At 38.2% G+C, this 21,360-nt stretch overlaps 1 protein-coding gene across 2 annotated transcripts in view; it reads left to right on the top strand.

Moving 5' to 3' along the window:
* Positions 1-21,360, top strand: part of CRACR2A (calcium release activated channel regulator 2A) — a 52,407-nt gene that overhangs the window by 12,746 nt on the left and 18,301 nt on the right. For both annotated transcript variants that reach the window (XM_057375822.1, XM_057375823.1), the window contains exons 3-9: positions 1,298-1,409; positions 3,297-3,465; positions 5,004-5,150; positions 10,583-10,673; positions 13,269-13,364; positions 17,828-18,015; positions 19,896-19,967. In XM_057375822.1, coding sequence (XP_057231805.1) covers positions 1,298-1,409; positions 3,297-3,465; positions 5,004-5,150; positions 10,583-10,673; positions 13,269-13,364; positions 17,828-18,015; positions 19,896-19,967 — 875 coding nt within the window. The remainder of the gene's footprint in view (positions 1-1,297; positions 1,410-3,296; positions 3,466-5,003; positions 5,151-10,582; positions 10,674-13,268; positions 13,365-17,827; positions 18,016-19,895; positions 19,968-21,360) is intronic.

Below are 21,360 nucleotides of genomic sequence, written 5' to 3'. Positions count from 1 at the left end.
TTTTTTTTTTTTTTTTTTTTTTTTTTGGAAGCAGGCAGCAATACCCAAGCAATCCTGTCCAGAAATCCGTTTGTGACTATTCCAGATAGTTCTATGCTTTAGGAGCTCTGTTGCCTACAGTTCTCAGGACCACATTAGAATTCCTTTCAGTTCTCCTCCGTTTAACTCATASAGTGTATAAAGCATACCCCAAACCCCTCGTGGCATCCAGGGAGCTCCTGGGTCATGCATTCAGCCACTTCTTAGCTTGCCTATATGGCTTAGCTTATTGAATAGTGGTTTCTGCTGTTTTGGATTGCAGAAAAAACTTTTTTTGCCCTAAATCCCTCCCCCACAGTGGAACAGATTTAATCTGATGAACTTTATCAACCTACCAGCTTGCAGTTKTAAGAAGTTGTATATACAACAGCAGTTCAGGAGGGATTAAAATGTTAACTAATAAAGCAGAGGACTGAACCAGTGTGAATTTATATTGCTTCTCAAGCTGAGGAAAAGTTTTAATCTGCCTAGTGCTGTCTCCCAGTGGAAATCCTGGCTATTGGAGTTTCCCACTCCAGTTACCTCCTGTTTCTGGGAATCTGTCTACACTGTTAAAAGAATTAGAGTAAAACTATTAGGATCAGTTTTACAGAGTTTTTTTTTTCTTTTTCTGCCTGTTTTTGGATTATCAGGAAAAAAGAATGTGATTTTTATGGAGGTGGTTTCATGAAGCTATGTCTTTTTTTGGTGTGAGCATGTTGCATTTCAGAAATAGACAGTCATGAACTCCATTGAACTCATTGTGGTAGCAACAGRTTTTGTCCTTAGACCATGCAGCTTTCCTAGCTTTGTTTTATTTACTTATGTACATTTTTAAAATCAGTTTTAATCAGGACAGTATATCCTCTCTAATGGAGTCATCTGGGGAATCTCTTGTTTGTTTTCATGACGTGGAAGGAACTAGTTATACAATTCTGCTGCCAAGTTTGTCCAGTAGTCTGATAATCAAGGCATTTCACCAAGATAATCAAGTCATTTCACCAGGATGCTGAGACTCCTGAAGTTCTYCCTCTTCCCTGTATGATTGGAATTTGTAACACAAGGCAGTTGTTCTCATTGCTTCATCGTAATGGATTCATAAAGGCAAATAAAGAAGTCATTAAAGCAAATGTCCCTCAGTTGGTCTTGTTTTGCTCTGTAATTGGATTTTTACTCAGGGAAGCAAAGGGCCTCTCCTGTATTATGAATGTTTTGTAGAACCACTCTTCCTCTTACCCTGTAGTAATGGATAAAGTTGCTGCATGTTCTGTCGTTCCAGAGGCTGCATCCTGAGTTACCCCTTAGCCTGGAAGAACTTGAAAAAGTTTTTGTTACATTGGATGCTGATGGCAATGGCTCACTTACCCCCAAGGAGTTCATCACAGGATTCAGTGAGTTTTGGGAAGCATGTCTCCTCTTTTGAGCTTTGTTCTTGTTCTGTGCTCTCCACATCAATAAAGAAGAATTTTGTCTTAACAGTACACTTAATAATGCACACAGGGAGCCAGACTCTTCCCTACATATAGCAGATATATGTAGCAATGAAGAAGGGATCAAATTATGAATAGACAAAGGACTCCAAAGGATCTCTATGAATAGACAAAGGATCTTTCTCTCCTGTGTAAGATAGTGAGCCATGACACAATGTGAGAAAAATGATGTTATAGTTGAATTACACCTGTTTGAAGCTGTTGAGTAGATCTACATACAATTTATTGAAGATTTCCCTTGGTGGGTGGGGATGTCTTGTGTTTTATTTCATATCAGGTGATGAGACGTGCAAGATAATTAAAATTATCTCTAAGATAAATGTAAGACAATGCTAGGAATGTGTTAACATTACTGTCCTTACAGCTGTGGGAATGCTTTCTACAGTGAATTAATTCTTCAAGTGATGTTAATTTATTTCAAAACAAAACCGGATGAGGCAATTACTATTGCTGTAAGATGTGATCTGATAAGTTCTTTGTAACTGCCTGTTTTGCAACAGCACTCTAATTGTCATGTTCTCTGTGTTTGTCACAGGGTGGTTTTCTCCCCAGCTGTGACATTCCAGATAAGATGACAATATTAGTTAGACTGTGCTCAGTTATTTATGCAGAATCAATTTTGTACATAATTTTAGCTCTGCTGATTAAGGTTTAAGCATTTTTTTCTAGAAAACTGAATGTCTTGTATGTGTGAGTTTTAACTGTCTCAATTTAATTACTATGTTTAGGTCCAGCAAACAGGACCTTCATTTTTGTTTGCAAATCATCAGTCATTTGAAATCCTAATTCTGTCATGTCCCACTTCTCCCACTGTCAAGGTAGATTTAGTATCTTTAAATAGAGTATGCTGTTATCTGAAAATTGACATTATCTAAAAATGAAATAATACATTGCTGCATGGCTTTTCATAAGTTAAGATTACTTTTAAGCAGTCCCTGCATAACCAAAATTTTTGATTATGGGAGGTTTTAAGTGGATGCCACCTCAAGCAGCTGCAGAACCTGGGGATTCCTCCTGCTCAGCTGCTGAAGCCCAGTCCAGAGGCCCACGTTGATATGGCTGCTGTTTTCCTCTTTGCAGGTTCAGCTGGTAGTAAAGTTAAACCTGTGTTTTAAAGACACCCACACAGGCACACAAAGGACATGGACCACGTCATGCAAAAGATAAGGATAGACCGCATAAAGSATGGTACATTTTAACCTGCTACACAGCAGTGACTGGTATTTTCCAGGCCAGGTAGCCCTACATTTGGCTAGGTGATGTTGTTGGCATTCCTGGTAGAAGCAGAAGCTGTGCTAGATAAAAGCTGCTTTAGAAAGCTAGAAAATGGAGAAAACACAGTTGTGTGTGGATAAAGATCRTATAGCACTAATTAGTATGGGAGAGTCCTGTTCATATTTCTAAATGGTGGCTATTTTGAAATTTACTGTAACCTCTCTTTGCAGCATACTCTATTCCATTGTCAACATGCTCTGGAGGATGCTATGAGAAAGATGGAATTAATAAAAATGTGAAACACCAGTACTTCTGTTTTCTTGGGTCTGTAATAATTTCTGTACTGGAATTTGGAATATGACAAAAAAATCCTCTGCRTAAAATCACACTATATTTTGTGGACGTTCAAATAAAACTGAGCACAAAGTCAGCCACAGAACTCAGTGATTCTCTTGCCATGCCTCATCTCTTTGTTATTTATTTACTGTGAAATTTGATCTTTGGTATGTTTAGTATGACATTGCTTCTTATAGTACGTTCTGAAAATGCTAAYGTGTTATTTCTGAATCTTAGGCAAATTTCTTTTGGAGCAGATTGCTTTGAAAAATAACATGATGGAACCATCAGAAGGTGAAGCAGCCTGCCCAGTTAGATGTGAGGAGGCCATGAGTGGTGATGAGGATGAAGAATTCCAGTTCACAAATCTGATGGATCGGCTTGGAGCTAAAAAGGTTTTGGATRAGTGAGTCCTCACAGCAATAGTAATCAATTGTATGACCTTTTATGATTCATCTTTGGGCTTGATTTTAATGGAATCCAAGATGAATGAACAAGCACAAAATCTGCTCAAAACCACAGAAATTCTTAAAAAGACTAATTATCTTGTTGTTAGGATAAAATTCCATTCTACTAAAATTTCCAAGAGCAAAACTCTTGTACTCCAGGCACATTTAATGTGTTTTTCTGCTGTGTGAAAGCTGTACCACTTCATGTGCCATGGGATTTGAACATAGATAATTACAAGCATGTAATCCACAGATGCCACTGATTTTCAGTCAATGCATGATGACTGCTATTTTTGGCAAGGGCTGTGTTCAAAGTGCACCATAAGTAGGGAAGCTTTTCCACTTTTTTTGCTTTTTCTCTCCTTTGTGCATAATTGTATGTTGTGATTGCTCTGGTAACACTATGTCTTCCAGGGCCAGGATGGTTCATTCTGAAATGTGGAACATGAAATCTGCTCAAGGAGTTTTTTGTGTGCTGGCCTCACAATCATTGGTCAATCACAATGAATTTTGGAAAATGAAAAAGAGCATTGGGCAAAAATGGGACGGAATCTGAACAGATGGTGCTAATATTTAAGAAATACATCTGTGATTCTTACTTTGGAATAAAAGTGCTTGTCAGTCCTTCTCTTCACCTGACTGCCTGTTCCAGGAAACTGTTTATTGTCAGTCATCCTGAAAGGCTTTCATTATGAAGAGATATTTACCACCCACTTTTTCTATCCTTATCCTCATTTTGTCCTTTAAATAATAGCACTCTTTGCTGGCTMGGTTGAGGCTTGCAATTCACATGGAAGAGAGTGTCAGGAAGAAACAAAGTCGTTCAGGAGATTCTTGGCAAAGTATTAGAAACCCATTATCATTCACAATAGAGCATCTCTTTCCCAGTGTCTGCTGAACAGATTTGGAAACACAGCATTATCTTGGTAAATCTTTAAATCAATATTTCAAGATGTTCTGATTTTTGTAGCAGAGTCAATGTGGATTCAAAATGTRTGGAAGTGAAAGAATGCAGTACAAACACATTTTGTTAACATGTCCAAGTAACTTAGGAGTCTGAATCTCATTCATTTCTTGTGAGGAAGGGGTTTTGATTGGTTTCCACACTGTCCCCTCCCCTCTAGATTTGAGGGAACTTCTTTACTTGAAATAGAAGTGATGGCAGGGCTCAYTGGATCTCATTTTTCTCCTTTCTTACCCACTCCTGTGTAGGTGWAGTATCTGGTAAGGCACCCACTAAACAAGCAGTTCCTGTGCTATTATGCAGTCATGAATAGCCACATGTTACAGTACATTTTTAAAAAAAAATTCAATTTCCATCATTTTCCACCCCCTCATCCTTTTCAAATCTGGCACAGTTTAAGTTGTTTTTATTAAGTTTTGTGTTCTAACTAGTGATGCCCTGAAGCCTCCATCTACTAAGGTTGCTGTGAACATTTACTGCAGCCTGGGAAATGTTCTCCCTTAATGAATCCTTTATGATCTCTTCTTTCAGTGAGAGTGATGTGAAGCAACTTTGGTTGCAGCTAAGAAAAGAAGAACCTCATTTACTTTCCAATTTTGAAGAGTTCCTGGTCAGAATCTTTTCCCAGCTCCRAGAAGCAGATAATGAGAAGAATGAGTTGGAATGTGCTCTAAAAAAGTTAGTACTTGTCTTTGTTAGACTGCTTGCATAGTTTTACAACTATTTTACCTACTATTTCAGCTTCTGAAACAAACAAGTATTTCAGTGGAGAACTGATGACAAGAGTTCCTGTAATGTAAAATTTTATCAGGCATTAAGAGTACTGGTAAAACTATTCATATTGCTGAACTGCATTAAATTAGCTTTTCTCTTCCAGTTACGATTTTGTTGATTGACATTCTTTTGCAGATGTCTGTTATTGCATTGAAGTTTTAAGACAATATTGAGCGATTCCAATCTAGTTAATCAGTTTGATTCCAGAGGAAAGTAGTATTTAACAGCAAATCTAGAAAATTGTCTGAGTACTTTGCAAACAGTSCATGCAGAAAAGCTATAAACCTGGATTAACTGGCCAGAGGCATAAGAGGTTTAAGATGTTAAAGCAGCACAAAGCACTGATAGTAGTGAAAATGTAAGCAAACAAATATATACGTATATAAAGCAAGCCTATGAAATATAGTAAATAACATGTGTTTTATATATAAAACATATAAAATATATAAGCGAATGCATAAAATGCATATACAAAAACATGTATAAGATCTATAATAGATCATTCTTTTATATGTAGCTGTCTGGAGAGAGAAAAGTTGTGGTGCTAAATCTAAACAGAATGCAAAATTATGGGTGTAGTTGAAGTTSCACCAAATTTTTATTTTGAATTGTYRMTTCTGAATTTCAGATTCTTACAGACCGCATAATGAAGGTAAAGATATTGTTGAACATTTATGTCATTTGTTCAGCACTCTCCTGGCTATTCTGAGAATGTGACAAGGCTTATGAAGAAGGAAAAACCCTAAAAATATATGGTCATTAAAGACAATTGGTTTATAYTGGTAGTGACATTTTCATGTAAGTCTCTCTGTGTGGTTTTAGCCTTCAGACAGCTGGAAACAGCATACAGAGAGTTTTATTGTTTTTCAGACTAGAGATTGTTAATTACCATGTGTGGTGAGGGGTTTGTTTTGGATTTTATTTTGTGAGTGTTTTTTTGGGAACTGTATGAATAAATTTGTCTGTTTAATAGGTCTGATGAATGCAGAAATGCACATAGAATACAGTAGCATTATGTTTTCTGGCTGGTGTGAAATCTCTACCTTGAAAATGCATTGGATTTTTATGCCTTTGTAGTAAAAGCATATTTGAGCTAATTTCTCCTTTTTGTTGCTCCTGATAACACCACTAATTTCAGCATGTAGATTGTTGTTTTTTTTGTAGTCAGTAGCTGGAAGGAGTCAGGGTAGTAATGTTGTCTCTGGTAACAGTGGAACTGAATAACCTCTTTTCTTTTAAACTATGTACAAGTAACAGCAAACCTCAAGAAAACACCATATAGGGGAGAAAATTATTTTTTTTTAATATCCATGTGCTTATTAGCACTAAGGTGTGTGTATCTGGATAGACCAGCTGGGATTTACTGTGGGGTTACAGAAGATAAAGGATGCTGGGTTTTGAGGTTTATAACATCTCCTGGGTTGTTCTGGGTTGAAGACAATAATACCYTTTGGAAATTGAATATGAATTTGATCCTTCATCTTTCCTTCCTGACTCACCTCTGTGAATCATTAGACAATAAGGCAGTCTACTCTCAGCCTTTTGTCTCCTTTCCTGGGTGTAGGCTGTGCTTTTCTCTTAAATTGATCCTTTTGCTTCTATCCTGGATGCCCTGAGAAGCCTCATGTGCATGTACTGGAATCTTTAAGCCATAAAAACCTGTGCTCTTAACTCATGRTGTTCTCCTCTACTTGTTTTTTTGTCTTTTCCTCCAGATCTSTCACACATGCATATTTTCATTGTTGAACCTGAGTCCCATGGTTTAAGAGAYCCARGAGTTTCCTGCYCTTCTGGTTCAATAGAACCAGTAGGCTGCTACTGTTCCCATTTGTAGGTCTAGGCAGTAGTGAAGCCRAAGATATATTCTCARAACACAAACATGCAAATACCCCACACATGAGGGACTGTGCAGGTTAATACTGGTGTAACTAGAGAAAAAAAAATTGGGATTTTAACTCTAAACACAATGCARTTTTGTGGGTACAATATTTATCTGCTAGGATAAGTTAGTTCTCCTTGATTTTTGGTATTTGTGTTTCATTTTAAGTGTTAATTTAAAAGTAGATRGCTTCTTAAACTTRGCAGCAGTGGTTTTTTAAATAGTARGGCAATGTATTGAGTGCGCAAAAACAGCAGAGATGAATGTTATCAAGAGAAAATAAAATTATGCTTATGTGATGGGCAATTACAATTCCAGAGAAAGCCCATGGGGGCATTGCAGAGAGCTTCCTGAAATCGTAGTTTCCAGTGGCAGCCCAAAGAGCTCAGTAAACAGCTCAGGGAGGGTACTGAGCACATGGCAAAGCGTGGTTTTGCCWCTACATGGAATCTTAGGGCACCCATGTCTTGAGTGCACTGTGTGAAATTCTGGTCTCTGCAAYACAGGAAGAATGCAGTGGGCTAGGAAAAGTGCCGAGAATGGCAACTCAGTGGTTAAAGGAATTCAACAACTCTTCTGAGAGAGCTATTTTTAAAAGCTCTTGAATGAGGAGGCAAAGGCTGGAGTGGGATATGACAGACCTTGTTATTCTTCAAATCCCTGGCAGTAGAACCAAGAGGCTTTTAATAATAGGAAATAAGCCTAAAAGAGATGAGAAAGATCTTTTTCTTCTAATAGCTGATAAAATCTTCAACTGACATTATCTCTGTCCGCTGCTGCACTTTGCATTTGAAGGACAAATGTAACAAAGATGTGGGCTGTGTTTCAAACAACAGAGTTCCAAACAGAGAAGATAAACAAAAGGGTCAAGGGGAAAGGAAGGTTGAGCTGTCTTCTCATTGGGCTTAGCGTGGGATAGTGTCAGAATCCAYCTTCCTGGAAGAAGAGGACCATCAGCATCTCAGGAGATTAGTTCACACTATGCACAAATCACTTTTTTTTTAAGGAGAAAGAACCATTACAACAACCTGTATGAACAGCAGTTGTGGAATCAAAACGTTCACACTGCAGCTCATGAATGGGCGGAAATTGAACCCTTGTGAGTATGTTGATCCTGAACTTATCATCTGAACTTAGTGAACTCATATTTTGTCTGCTTTTGTCTCCGTTTATTCCACAGCATTAATGAAAAGAGAGAGACTACTTTATCAAATACTGCTGAAATTATAAAATTATGTGTTAAGTAAAACTTGAAAGGRTAATCTATGGGAATAGAAATTTTAGCCAAAACATGTTGCATTTTTCATGTAACAATGATATATCCTTATGCATTCAGGTTTTTTTCTCCTGAATATATGTGTGGAATCTTTACCAGCTAAGGTGTAACGGATTATTTTGTCTTCTGCTTGTTAGTTATTTTGCTTATAATTGTTAGATTTTTGATTACAAGGGGATATTATTTTCGCCTTCTGTTTAATTTGATCAGAGATAAGAGTGGAAATCCACGAATGAAATGCTGGGAGAGTATTCAGCCTGCAGAAATGGCATTGCTTGTGTGCCAAAAAGATTTCTACATCCCTCAGTACCTCATGGATGTAGTCTTYGTAGTGCTACCATATCCTTTGCTCCCAAACACTTAATAGGAAAGAAATACCTAAATCAGCAGCTTAAAACACAAACTGAAGTTATTCTCCCTGTCACACAGAAACCAAGAAAATCTTTATGATTCCCATGGAAACAAGCTGCTGTGCAATGTGTTCTGCTTCTACAAAGTTACAGGGCTTTTCTGTAGTCAGTCTAGTGCTGGTCAAAGTGACTTTATATTTAATGAATAGAGTAGGTGTGTGATCTTAGCATCTCTGCCACGCCTTTCTAAGTAGTTGTCATTTCTCTATGAATTTGTGTAATTTGATTCTGCTGATCAGTGCGATTTTCTTATGAAGCATTTTGTCAGTTTCAAGCAAATAAACTTTCAGATGAGAACATGGGYCATCTTTATAAGAGGAGGAAGGCAAAAAAAGGGCTTCTGGATCTTCTGGCACTCTGTTTCAAGTGTTACAGTCAAATGGCAGAGGCCCTTTTGGGGGCAAGTTTTCTCACCTAGTCAGAGTTTATAAATGTCTTAGTGACAGCCATTGTTTTCCTCAGATTCTTGTAGTTTGACAGTTGTTTATTGCATCTGTAAATCCTTGGAAAATATCTCACATTTTTTACCTGTGACTGAAAAAGCAAGCTGGCAGTGTCAAGTGTTCTGCTGTTTGAAAGGGGGATAGATGATTTGTTTCTGGTTTTACACACTCTCCTTAGATTAGGTAAAGTTCTTGAATTTTCTTTAAAATCGTCTTTGTTTTAAATGAGAAGAGAATCAGGCCTTCAATATGGGAAAACATAGACTATGTAGAGTATTAGGTTAAAAAAAAAGTAGATACCCTGAGTWCAAAATAAATGTTGGKTTTTTTTCTACTGTATGTTCCTTGTCTTTCTCTTGTTGATGTGAATGTCCTTGAAGATTTTGTGCTTTATTTGTAACAGATGCAATATGCAGACTGCTCAAGAAACAGCTATGGCAGAAAGAATATGGGGGAATATACACTACTGTCATATAAAGCTCCGAAATAATCTCTATTAAAGTTTTTTCTAGGATGTCCCCAAGTTTGATASGAAGAGATTTTTGCTTTTCAGTTTCTGGATTAATGAGAATACAATAGAATAGAATAGTAATAGAACAGAGCAGATGTTTGATTCCCTGTCAACAGTTAATTTTTTTTCTGCCCAAGCTAAAGAATTTGCTCAATGTAATCCTCCATGGATTGAACTTCAGTGATATTAATTAGAATATTCTACTGGAAAAAAGTGAACTTGGTAGGTTCTTTTTTTTTTTTCCCTACAGTCACGTACACCTGTGCACAGCATTTTTATTTCTGTTCATTCTCTTTTCAAATTTGTCTCAGCAAAACTGCTAGAGAGGCAGTAAGGCTGCTTTCAAGAATTCCATTCTAGCTAATGGGTCTTAGACATAATAGAAGTACCTCATTCAGTACTCTTGAAAGGGAAACAGTGTAGTCCAAGAGTAAAAAAAAAAAAAGGAAATTGCAGTGAAAATACTTTTAACTGTCAAACGTAAGCTCTAATATCTTGGTATTGTCATTAGGAAACTCTGTTCCTTATACCTAAGATTCTAAGATTTGATAGTCATTAAAACTGCATAATGAATAACTGTTTTATATGGAAACATCAGCTTTGTATTAGCTTTTGAGCTGTTGAAGCTTTATTTCCATGAGATAAAAAAAAAAATTAATCTGTGAGCTTTACTTACAAGAATTTCTATTTCCTTGACACCAGAACATTCTTTGGAGTCTTGTGTTAAGGCAGAGATGTGGAGCTTAGCTGGTAATGTGAGCCATGACTTGAAGTAATGCTACAAAGACCCACTCAGTGTATTTTTATCTCTTATTAGGAAAATTGCTGCTTATGATGAAGAAATTGAGTATCTCTATGAGGAAATGGAACAGCAAATCAAAAAGGAGAAAGAGCAGTTTCTCTTGAAAGTGAGTGTCTCTTTGTTATGGTGGACATGAATTCTACTGCCCTTTCAGTGGTTTTAAATTCATTCTGGGTGTGAAATTAAAGCCCACAAAATGTGTTTCTCAACAGAGTAAGAAAAAGCATCTTTTACCTCACAGCTACTTTTGTACTGATCCAGTCTCTGCAGCTTCAAACTGACTCGTTGGATGGAAGARCACTCTTGTCCTGTGCCCAGGGCTGGCATACAGCAGCCTCTGCCATTCTTTCCAAAGTCAGTTCAACCACAGACATTGTATTATTGGTGCTGCTGTAGGTCCAAAATCTGGTCACAATTAGGAAAAACACTCTGTGAGGTTGTTCAGAGCAGCACCAGTCCTGTTGACTTCTACAGTCTCTGCACTTTGGAGGGGACAACAACAAGAGATGAATCAAGTGATGGTAATTTGTGAAACAACTGCTAGTTATTTGCAAAATAAACACAGCTCAGATTCTTTTGTCACTGCCACGGTGCTTCCAAAACATCTGAAAACAAATTCCTTTTTTTTTTTTTGGGAAGTCGTGAAATCTCCTCTACTGTGTTCGTAATCTTTTCTTTGGATTTTTCTGTCCTGCTTTTTCTTGTAAGACAGGGAAACTAACAACAACTTCCAGCATGCTCCAGGAAAGAGTCATCTTAGAATCATGTAGGTGGGAAGGTAATGCCTTACTTTCTAACTAGATCAGGATTCTCAGGAACTTGGCTGATTAAGTTTTGAGTATTAAAATACTGGGGGTTCCACAGCTGCTCTTGGAGGCCTGGGACAGTCAGTCATGGGCTACTGGCTCATCCCTTTTTGTTGTCTTGGCACCAGTCATATGAATTAAACAAATGCAGGGCTTCAGCGATACATGATAGAAATAGTTGCCAAAATAATGGTTATTGTCTCCATTCTCAATCAAATATAGATCAGAAAATCTAAACAATATATCCAAAACTTCCTTTTGGGATCCAAATATATAAAATATTTTTTGTTTCCTGCAAAACAAAAATAAAACCAAAACCAAAAAACAAAACACCACCAAAACAACAACCAAAAAAAAAACCCAAAACCAAACCCACCCCCGCAAAAAAACCCAAAAAAACCAAAACCAAAGAAAAGCACCCAATGGTGCCTTTATCAGCTGTCTAAGGGATCTTTTCACTTTTGCCTCACAGGGTAGTGAACACGACTCAAATTTTCAAGTTTTATTCTATTTCAAGCTGAGAGCAGGTTCTCTTGGTAGATGAGACGGACCCTTTAAATAAAGTTTGTATATCAGCTGAGGGATTAAAAAGTATTTGCGACTTTGCCTGACAGCAGTTTTGTGGAAAAAATAGTTTATGTGCTCTTAATAGCCTGCAACTGAAATGGTATTTAAAACCCCCAAGCAACAAAGACTTTTCCATAAGCAATGATTGTTGGATCTCCTAATTAGTTGTATATTTGAGGTTAAACCATTTCTTTCAAGCTTTTTCATTAAAGCTTCCCACTCAAGCTATTTACAGTTTAGTCAGCAGTCACACTAAGGGTTGCCAGACACTCAAGAAGTATTGTTTCTTTGCATGACTAATTTGAGATCTTGGGAGATCTGACTGTTAAATTCTTTCTCTAATGCAAAGTCTTACAAAGACTTTACAGCCTGGAGAGATGCATTGATGCTGTATAAAGGGGAAATTATTGTGGCTTGAATGAAGAGCAGCTCTTGAAGAATGCATTTAAAGAAATTGGTAAGATGCAAATAAGTACAAATTGTAGCTATTTACAATACTTAATACCCTGCTGACTGAATGTTACACAAAAGGGGCAGTTAGTCTGTCTTTTTCACTTGGATATATATTCTTCCCCAGAACAAGCCAGTTATCGTGCATTTGATTACCCCATTCCAKGTACTGCTTAAGGGGAAACACATGTAAGAACAACTGCTGTCTTGAGGGAATTTTTGTTTTTGTTTTGAGGCATTTTCCTGGGGACCTTAGAGAGTAGAAGCCTGTTTTGGAGGAATAGGACAGATTCTCAGCTAATACGAACTGCTGGTGCCTGCTTTTACTYAGGGGAGGTCTGTTAATTTTTCTCAGCTGAGGAGTGTCTGAAGGAGTAATCCCAAATATGACTGGGAGTTCCCAGTGACTGCAGGATACTGAGATAGTGGACAGRTTGATAAAAGTGACAGGCCGAACTTGAAGCTACTTGTTTACACCAGTGGAACATTTGTGGAAARTTGTGGTTAGTGATGGATTTTAAGTGTGGCAGTTGTTTCTTTTACATCAACCTGAGTTGCTGTGGCTGGAAATGGGAGGATCCATTCTGTGTTGATTTAGGTTGGCTGAGCTCCTCAGCCTCCTGCCTGAGATGTCTGCTTCCACTTTCTAGTTCTCCATATCTACTCATGTGCAACCAGCATRTTCTGTAGCAGCCTCAGACACTGAAGCTGCTGGACTACACTAGTTTACAGATTCATGAGTGATACCTTCCCTAAACTGAGTTCTACCAYGTCTCGTTACATTTGCTGTGGAAAGCTTCCTCCCTGATTTGTAATTTCTCCTCCTGCTGATGCAATTGTGCTGTTCTGTTAATCCATTTCCTCTTTGAATTTTGCAGGACACAGAGAGGTTTCAGTGCTACCATCAAGAGCTGGAGTGCAAGCTGCAGTCAAAAGAACAAGAACTGGAACAATTGGTTCAGAAACAGAAAAGGGTACTAACTGCTGTCTTTCAGAATTTAAAACCAGATAATTCTTATTTCTTCATGGGATTTTCTTTAGCTACTATTTTAGAGCCCAAAATTGCAAGTTGGTGTCATATGGTTCTGCCAAATTGTGACCCTCTGTTGTTTTTGTATCATATGCTTAGGAAAAGTGTTAACCTCTGTTTCTAAAGTAATTTTCCTTTTATGTGATAAAATGAAAAAAAAAATATTCTTCCCCAGTACCAGGTCAATTTTTATGAAAATGTAGCAGAATTCCACTGCCTTCAATGTTCTAGGAACTYTCTTAACACCCAGACAACTTAAGAGCAGAGAAGAATGGTTTGGCTCTTGTAGTGCACACCTTTTCTCAAAGCCTGTACCAGCCACTTATTTTCTTGTTTTGGACAATTCAGCACTATGARCTCAAAATGCTCCCTCCTGAACAACCTGCTCCTGATATAGCTCTGTGATAACAGTTTTACAGCAGTGCATGTTTCCCTTGCATTGGTAACAGCTTGTCAAGTTCCCATATTGAAACCTGATGTGTTTTACTTCTTAAAATGTGTGGCCTGCTTGGGGAAGCAGAGAACTTGCTGTAAAGTGGCACTAAGGTCATTGCAGGAAAGACTAGGCATAGGGTAAGGTGGTAGCACTRAAATTTAAAGGGCTGAAATGGAATGCTGTAAACCAAATTTCCTCTGTAGAATATGAATAGGTGGACAAAAGAAGAAACTTTTCAAAATGAGAACCTTCAGCCATTGGAATAAATTCCCCAGAGAAGTGGTTGGGCACTTAAGATTTAGCTGGGCAGGGTGCTGGGTCATGTTTTCTAAACTGTGCTTTTGCCAAGAAAAGGTTGGAACAGACAAACCTTGAGTTCCCCTTCCAGCCTGGTACTCTGATTCCCTGAAGTTTAGCTTATAAGGATACAGTATTGAAGTGCATTCCCTAGTTTTAAATCTACTGCCTGATGTTAATTACCCTTGTTCAGTACCACTGTGAATCAGAATACATGTGGTTTTATGCAGGCTCTTTACCACATTGCAGCACTATAGTGAAATAATACTTTGAAGATATCTGTGGAGGCACACAGATCAGGCATTTTTAGTCTGAAACTAACTGTAAAAGTATAAGACATTACTTTTTCTAATTTTGTAAAGGTTATATTTCAGTATTTTCCTTTGTTTGTTTTTCCTTTAGAGCTCTCTTTAAAACTAGTTCTCAAGCAGCAATTCTGTAAAAACCTTTCCTTGTGTTTTTTTCAACTATATGTTTTCTAAATTTGGTACAAAACCCACAGAACCTATTCAGAGGTTTTCACTCAATTTTAAGCTTGGTATAAATCAATCAATAGAGGCAACAATACAGGGAAGTCTTATTTTGTTATTGTTGTCTGGATTGCCATTGTCTACTATTGCCTATCTTGGAGAACATATAACAATGTCTGTGCTATTTTTATTAGTATTTTTTATCTGATTTTATGTTTTTCATTTCTATTCACTATCTTTATTGTTATTAATAGAACTACTGTATTTTTTATTTTATTTGTAATTTCTATTATTTATCGTTTCCCCTCTGTCTTACGAATTTGCATGAATCAAAACAAGGGTGCTTTTGAAAGACAGGATTTTCATACACCATAAAGATTAAAGTATCCCATTTTAGTTTTATGGAAAGAAAGCTGTGTTGGGCTAATGGAATCCAGTATTTCTGTTGATAGGATGAGTGACATAATTTCATTCAGGTGACTAATGACAATTGAAACTTTTGTCATTCAACCAGCTGATTGGCCTGTTGTTAATCTGATATGTAGTATTTGGTTGTTGTTTTTTTTCCTTTTAAATTTTTATTTTTAATTTTTATTTTTATTTTTAATTTTGATGCAGTTTTTTTTATAGCAACTTAGGCTATTTATATGATGCTTTACTCAGTGTAGTTAGAGACAGTGTTTTCTACATATATTTTTCTAATTTCTAATGATCTTCTCTGAGTCTTGTCTTTACTCATATCTATTTTTRTAATACTATGTCCCCACTCATTTTCTGGTACTACTTTCCTTTACCTAGACTTCCATGTGTTTGCCTTAACCAGAGATCTCTGTCACTTTTGTCTCCTCCTCTTGCATGGAAATATACTTTGATAATTAAATCTTCTTGCAGACAGTAAAGGTAGCTTGGTTTAATTACAACTTCTATTGCTTGATTGTATGAAAGAATCTCTTTTCACTCTTGTGTGAGGGGAAGAAAGTAAGTGTGGGCCAGGTAAAATGCAGGGGAGTTACTGGGTTTCTCACATAAAATGGGTTCTGTGCTGATTGCCATTGAAGAGCATATCTTGGGATGGGGAATGAGATCCACGAGAACACGGATCAGTAGCACTCAAGTGCTTATACCTGCCTTATAGCGCTGTATAAATATTTCATCTTTCACATGCAACTGAAATAAACAGGGAAAAAAATATAAGAATTTCAGAGAGGATGCTGAGCTAAAAGCAAGGCAATGCATGGAGAGTGCTCAAGGCATGTGTATGTCTTTTGGAAACACCAACAGATGACCTCAGCAACAGCTTATTTGCATTGGATAATCCCAGTTCTTTACTCAGCTTAAACTTGGTTTTCCTCTCATCATTTTCAAAAAGAGAGAATATGCACTGTCAGCTACTGTGTCTGTGCTTAACCTGCAGTAATGGGTGGATTTTTACTGCTGCTTAGATTTTCTTAAACATGTCTATGGGCCATGGCTCTTTCTCCATCATATTGCATCTACCAGGAGCCCATTTGCAGTTGCAGTAAGCAGCTAGAAGSTATGGGATCAGTGGCATTCACCTAATGAGTTATTTCTCTGCACTGGAAGTTGTTTGGATGAATGCTCTAAAAGTAGTSTTTGGCATTTCTCAAAGTTTGTATGAGTATGGTGGAAGAAGGGAGCTCTGTATTGCTGTGAAACAGCCCTTTCTCCTCTTACTGTTTTCTGGGCTTTAGACATTATATTGTAGTTTTTCTGATGAGAGTGAGCACCAGGATTTATGGCAAGTATTTCTAAAATCAGTATGCATGATTCTGGCAGATCATGTTGGCTACTGTTGCAGTCACATTTCCAGAACAGTCTCTGTAAGCTTTCAGATGGTCATGCTGTTCTGAAAGTGGGACTGCTGTCTACAATTCGTTTCTCCTAAGATTTTTAAAARTTCATAATTGAGTGGTCACTTTTTGCTTCTTCCAAAGCCGCTCCTCTGGATCAATCTTGTCTTCTGTACCTGAAGCATCTGGTCTTTTACTTTAGAATAGATAACTTCATTCTGTCAAGGAGTTGAAGCAATATTCAGGAACTGATGTAATCTGTCCGTGTAAGCCAACCTTGTTCAGCAGTAATCTGATGCTCAGCCAGTGTTCCATGTGAAATGTGAGCCTGCTGAGGCTACAGTTCAGCAAATGCATTAAGCTGCTGCTGCTGCTGAGTGCTCCCACTCTACACTTGCTCCCTACAATGCCAGCTAGAAAATATCTTCTGCTTTTGTTTTTAAGCTGGGCCTTGATCAAGCCCTAGACCAGAGCAACAGCAGTGTTGTGGGGTAGGARCAGACTGGCAGAGCTGGGTGAGGACAAATTTTGGTTGGGTGAACTGTGCTTGTTGGGAAGGGCAAAATGAGAATTCTAACAATGTTATGTCTCAGATCTGGAAGATTGAAATGGTGTAATTGTAAGGCTTCTAGTATATCTTACATCCCTTAAAATGAATACAGAAAAAAATAAAATAAAGCTTTTTTTTTTTTTATTTTTTTTATTTTGAGCTGCATTTTTAAGCAATGCCTTCCCTAATATGAAGTTTTGCTCTATTGTCTCAATTTGCTCAGTTAGCCAGGGAGAAGCAGGTAGAACTTCTTTGTATACCAGAAACCACTGTCACCTGCTCTTATCTGTTTCACAGGGAAGGCATCACTTTGCTTTGATGCTTTGCTTTGATCACTTTGGAGAATGAATATAAAGCTAAATAAAAAGGCTCTAATTCACACTTCTTGGCATATCTGTCTGAGGTGGCAAAAAGGTTGCCTCATGTTCATATTACTGGGGATGGGAAGGTTTATCAGCTATCAGATTTAAATCTAACAGTTTTTAGACAGAACTCTGAATTGCTCTGTGTAGGTCTTGTCTTTGTGAAAAATGGTCTAAAATAGCAGTTGTGAATATCAACTAAATGCTGCTAGTCTGCTTTGTAGCACCTTTTTTATGGTTTTTACTGGTGTGATTTTGAGCTGGATAAAATTCAGTCATGAAGCAGAATGGCTTTGTTTTTGTGTGGCATAATTATGTCTGTACAAAGAGTGGAAGAGCACCATATGTGTTTTATTCATTTTTTGGCTTTGATAGACATAGCTCACTGCTCAGCTAACCTCTAAGAYCTAAATTGAAAGCCTCAAAACTGAGATGCCTCAGTTGGTTGTAATACTTTCTGTTCTCTTTTCTTCCACCCCAGTTAGAGCATCAGTGTACAGAACTCCTCAGTGGCAAGGAAGAAACCAAAGTAGAGAACACCAAGCTGAAGCTGACTAACCAGGAGCTGCTGAGAGACCTGGAGAGAACATCCCACGAACTAAGCCTGGCTCAACAACAGCTACAGGTGCTTCAGGAGGAGGCATCAAGGCTTCATGAGGAGAAGGAAATGTGAGTCTGCAGCTGCAGTAGTTGTGGTGTGTTTACTTGGTATGCCAGAGAGCCTCCTCAGTGTATTCAGTGCTGTGATTTAAGCTTGTGTCATAAGCAGAAACCACCAGGAAAGCTGAGTGCAGTTCTGGCTGACTTCCCTTCAGCATGTTTTCTGTAGCATATCTGGCTTCTAAGGAACCTTTTGCTTCATGTTTAAAATGTCAGTGTTCTCCCAGCTGCCATTGGTTGACGGTATTTGAAATGAAAWATCCATTTAATGTCTTAGTTTTGAAATACCAATGGAATTCCTCAAGGAAATGCCTTAAGTTGTGGCACATGGTGCTCCATCCTCCTCAAAGCTGATTCTATCTGAAACTTGCTCCTCAGACTGCATTCTGGCTATGAGATGCCTAGGATCTTTTTTCCTTCATCAAAAGTAAGCTTAATAAGGCCAGCAAGATAAAATGTAGCTTATCCCAATTCCCACAAGGCCTTACGATAATTCAGAACCATAATTTTTGAGTTTCCAGTTCAAATGTTGTGGATTTCAGATTCTGATTCTGAATTAAAAAAAAAAAAAAAAAAAAAAAAAAAAAAAAAAGAAGAAATATTTACAACTCATATTTTGAGGGGTAGAAATGACCTATGACAGATCAAGCTTTCTGTCTTGCTTCAGCCTTCTGCACAAACTAGAAGATACATTACCCTGAAGCTGTAATTGGCAGAAATGTTCGCTGAAGTCCATTTGAAAACAATGCTCAGGGATTTGTAAAATCCTCCTGTTGCCAATGGAGAGCACATGAATGACGCATGTATCTACCATTGCAACAATGAACTCTATAATTCAGAGCTGTTTCTGTTTGACATATTTCAGGATAGAGCAGAACATTAGTTCAAATGTCGCRTTCTTTTTCTCTGAACCTTTGTGCCAAGTTCTATTTAGTTATAACTTATTTAATTTTTCTTGAGGGCACAAATAATGAACTTTGTCGATAAATTACAGTTAAAGAATGGCCACCATGATTAGAATTTTTAGGTTTGCATGTTTGTTGTGTGTTTTGGAAGCAGACAGTAGAAATATTCCTCCTCAAGGTGGTTTGTTTCCTCTTTAAGGCCTCTCTTTTCAGATCCAGAGCAAAGACTATGGAATGATCTGATTTAAAAGCTACAGAGGATATCTGCCCAGGGRTCAGACTGCTGAATAATACTACTGCATTTACAAAGCCTTTTGGAGTCAATAGTGTTTTATGGAATTAGAGCTCAGACCTACTCAACTGCAYCTGCAGTGTTGCTTTAAACATCTGTATCAGTCTGGTAAGACCTGAGCTGTTAAAGCAGGTGTGATGTTCAGACAGTGCACAGGAAGAACTTGAGGCTTCACTGAAAGGCAAAAAAATCATTTAAGGCCAGACACCAAATTGTGTTAAATCAAAGTAAATGCTGTTAAAATGGCTGCAAAAGTGTCAGGAATTGGAAAGAAACTGTAGGGATTGTAGACATGTGTGAGCCTGACATATGGCTCCAGCAGCAGGATAAGCTCTAATTTTGGATAAAATGTCACCTGTTTTTTAGTGGCCACGAGTGAGAAGTATTTCAGCCGTGTCTCTTCTCTGAATGCTCAAAGTGCCAGTGTCAACATACATTAAGCTCTCTGGATGAAGAAATTAAAAAGCTGTATTTTTTWAAAAAAGAACCTCTACTCCTTCCTCTGCTCACTCATACTGCTGTGGTACTCTGGGCCTTAAACTGAATAAACTTCTTGAAAATGAAAAACCATTCCTGCAGAATTTGCAGGTTTGAAGAGGCTGAAGTCTCAAATGTAGATATCCCTAGGGGGAAGCATTTTAACAGTATTCTTACCATGGTTAGAACAATTTTATTTATTTGTTTTATTGCAGGGAGGTGTACCGAGTGACAGAAACCCTACAGAGRGAGAAGACAGGACTTTTGAAGCAGCTGGATTTTTTAAGGTAAGGTAGATCTTCCATTCAACAACTTCTTGCATCATTCTGAAGAGGTGCATTAGAGGATGAAATGATGTTGGGATGTGTAGTGAATGTAGGTGTTGACAGTGGGGTGCCTGTGTAGCAGAGAGAAGCAGCCAGGGCTCCCTCATGCTGACGGCCGCGGCTCGGGACACTGTGCAGCCCCATGGCCACGATGTGCTTCTGGGAAAGGCTTGGTAAGAAAGGGTGGAAAACAGCAGAGCAGCTGTGAGAGAGGAGTGAGGAAAAAAACATGTGAGCAAGCCCCTCAGACAGCAAGGGCAGTGGAGGTGCTTCAGGCAAAGTCCCTCGTAGCCTGTGCAGAGTCTGCACAAGAGCAGGCTCCTGGCAGGAGCTTGGTCCAAGGAGAGTGGCCCTTGCAGGAGCAGGTTTTTTGGAAGGAACTGCACGCTGGAGCAGTCCATTCCTGAAGGACTATTCCCCATGGAAAGGATCTGTGCTGGAGTTCGTGAAGGWCTGTAACCCAGAGTGGAGCAGAAACACAGTGTGAGGAGAAAGGAGCCCCACAGAGGAGCTGTGATGGACTRACCACAAACCCCACTATTCCCCATCCTCTTGTGCCCCTCAGAATTTGTAAGGAGATAGAAAAGCTGAGGGTGTAGGAGTGAAGTTGAGYCTGAGAAGAAAGGGGATTGTGAARAAGATGATTTTAGTTTTGTCTCTGTTTCTCCTCATCCTRCAATTGAGTTTGTTTTGTCTATAATGGGTAGTTGGTAAGAGATCTTCTTGTCCTTATCTTGGCCCACAAGCTTTTCCATCTTACTATCTTCTATTGTTGTGTTCAGGAAGCAGAGTGACAGAGTGGCTTGGTGTACATCTRGCAGCCAGCCAAGGTCAACCTGACRCAAGATAATGACAAAAGGTGGTAAAAMTTATTACAAAAGACTTTTGTATGCCCTGTTCTTGCACAGAGCAGAAGGCAGCACACCTGAAAGATGTGCTTCATTTTGGCAATTTGGTATTGTGGGACAATCTCCTTTCCAAAAGTCAAATGTAAAACTGAACAGCAGTGAACAGTTCTAAGTTGGTTCTGTGGTAGAAGCCTGGCTGCAGGAGCTTACTGAAAGGCTSTGTTGCTCCTCAAGTACTGGGAGTTGAGCCAAAATGAAGATTCTYTCCCCAAAATATTTGTAAAATGATACCAAAATGTAGTTAGTGAATGTTTCTGTATTGATAGACTTCAAAGTTTGGAGCTGTGTTCAAACAACTGTAGCAATGCCAATGTGAAGCAATGCCAGGTTTTGTTTGCTTGGTGGTCAGTCTGCACAGGTTGCAGGTTGCACCTGCCTTCACTGACTGCGTTTCCTTAAGGAAGCCTCATTTTAAAGTTACCTAAAAATTTCACYTGCTTGGGGAA

The sequence above is a fragment of the Malurus melanocephalus genome, unplaced genomic scaffold (assembly GCF_030028575.1).
Source record: "Malurus melanocephalus ecotype Western Australia unplaced genomic scaffold, MMel_1.1 scaffold_259, whole genome shotgun sequence".
NCBI lineage: Eukaryota > Metazoa > Chordata > Aves > Passeriformes > Maluridae > Malurus > Malurus melanocephalus.
Note: the sequence above shows the minus strand (reverse complement) of the source record. Positions and strands in the feature narration are given on the sequence as shown.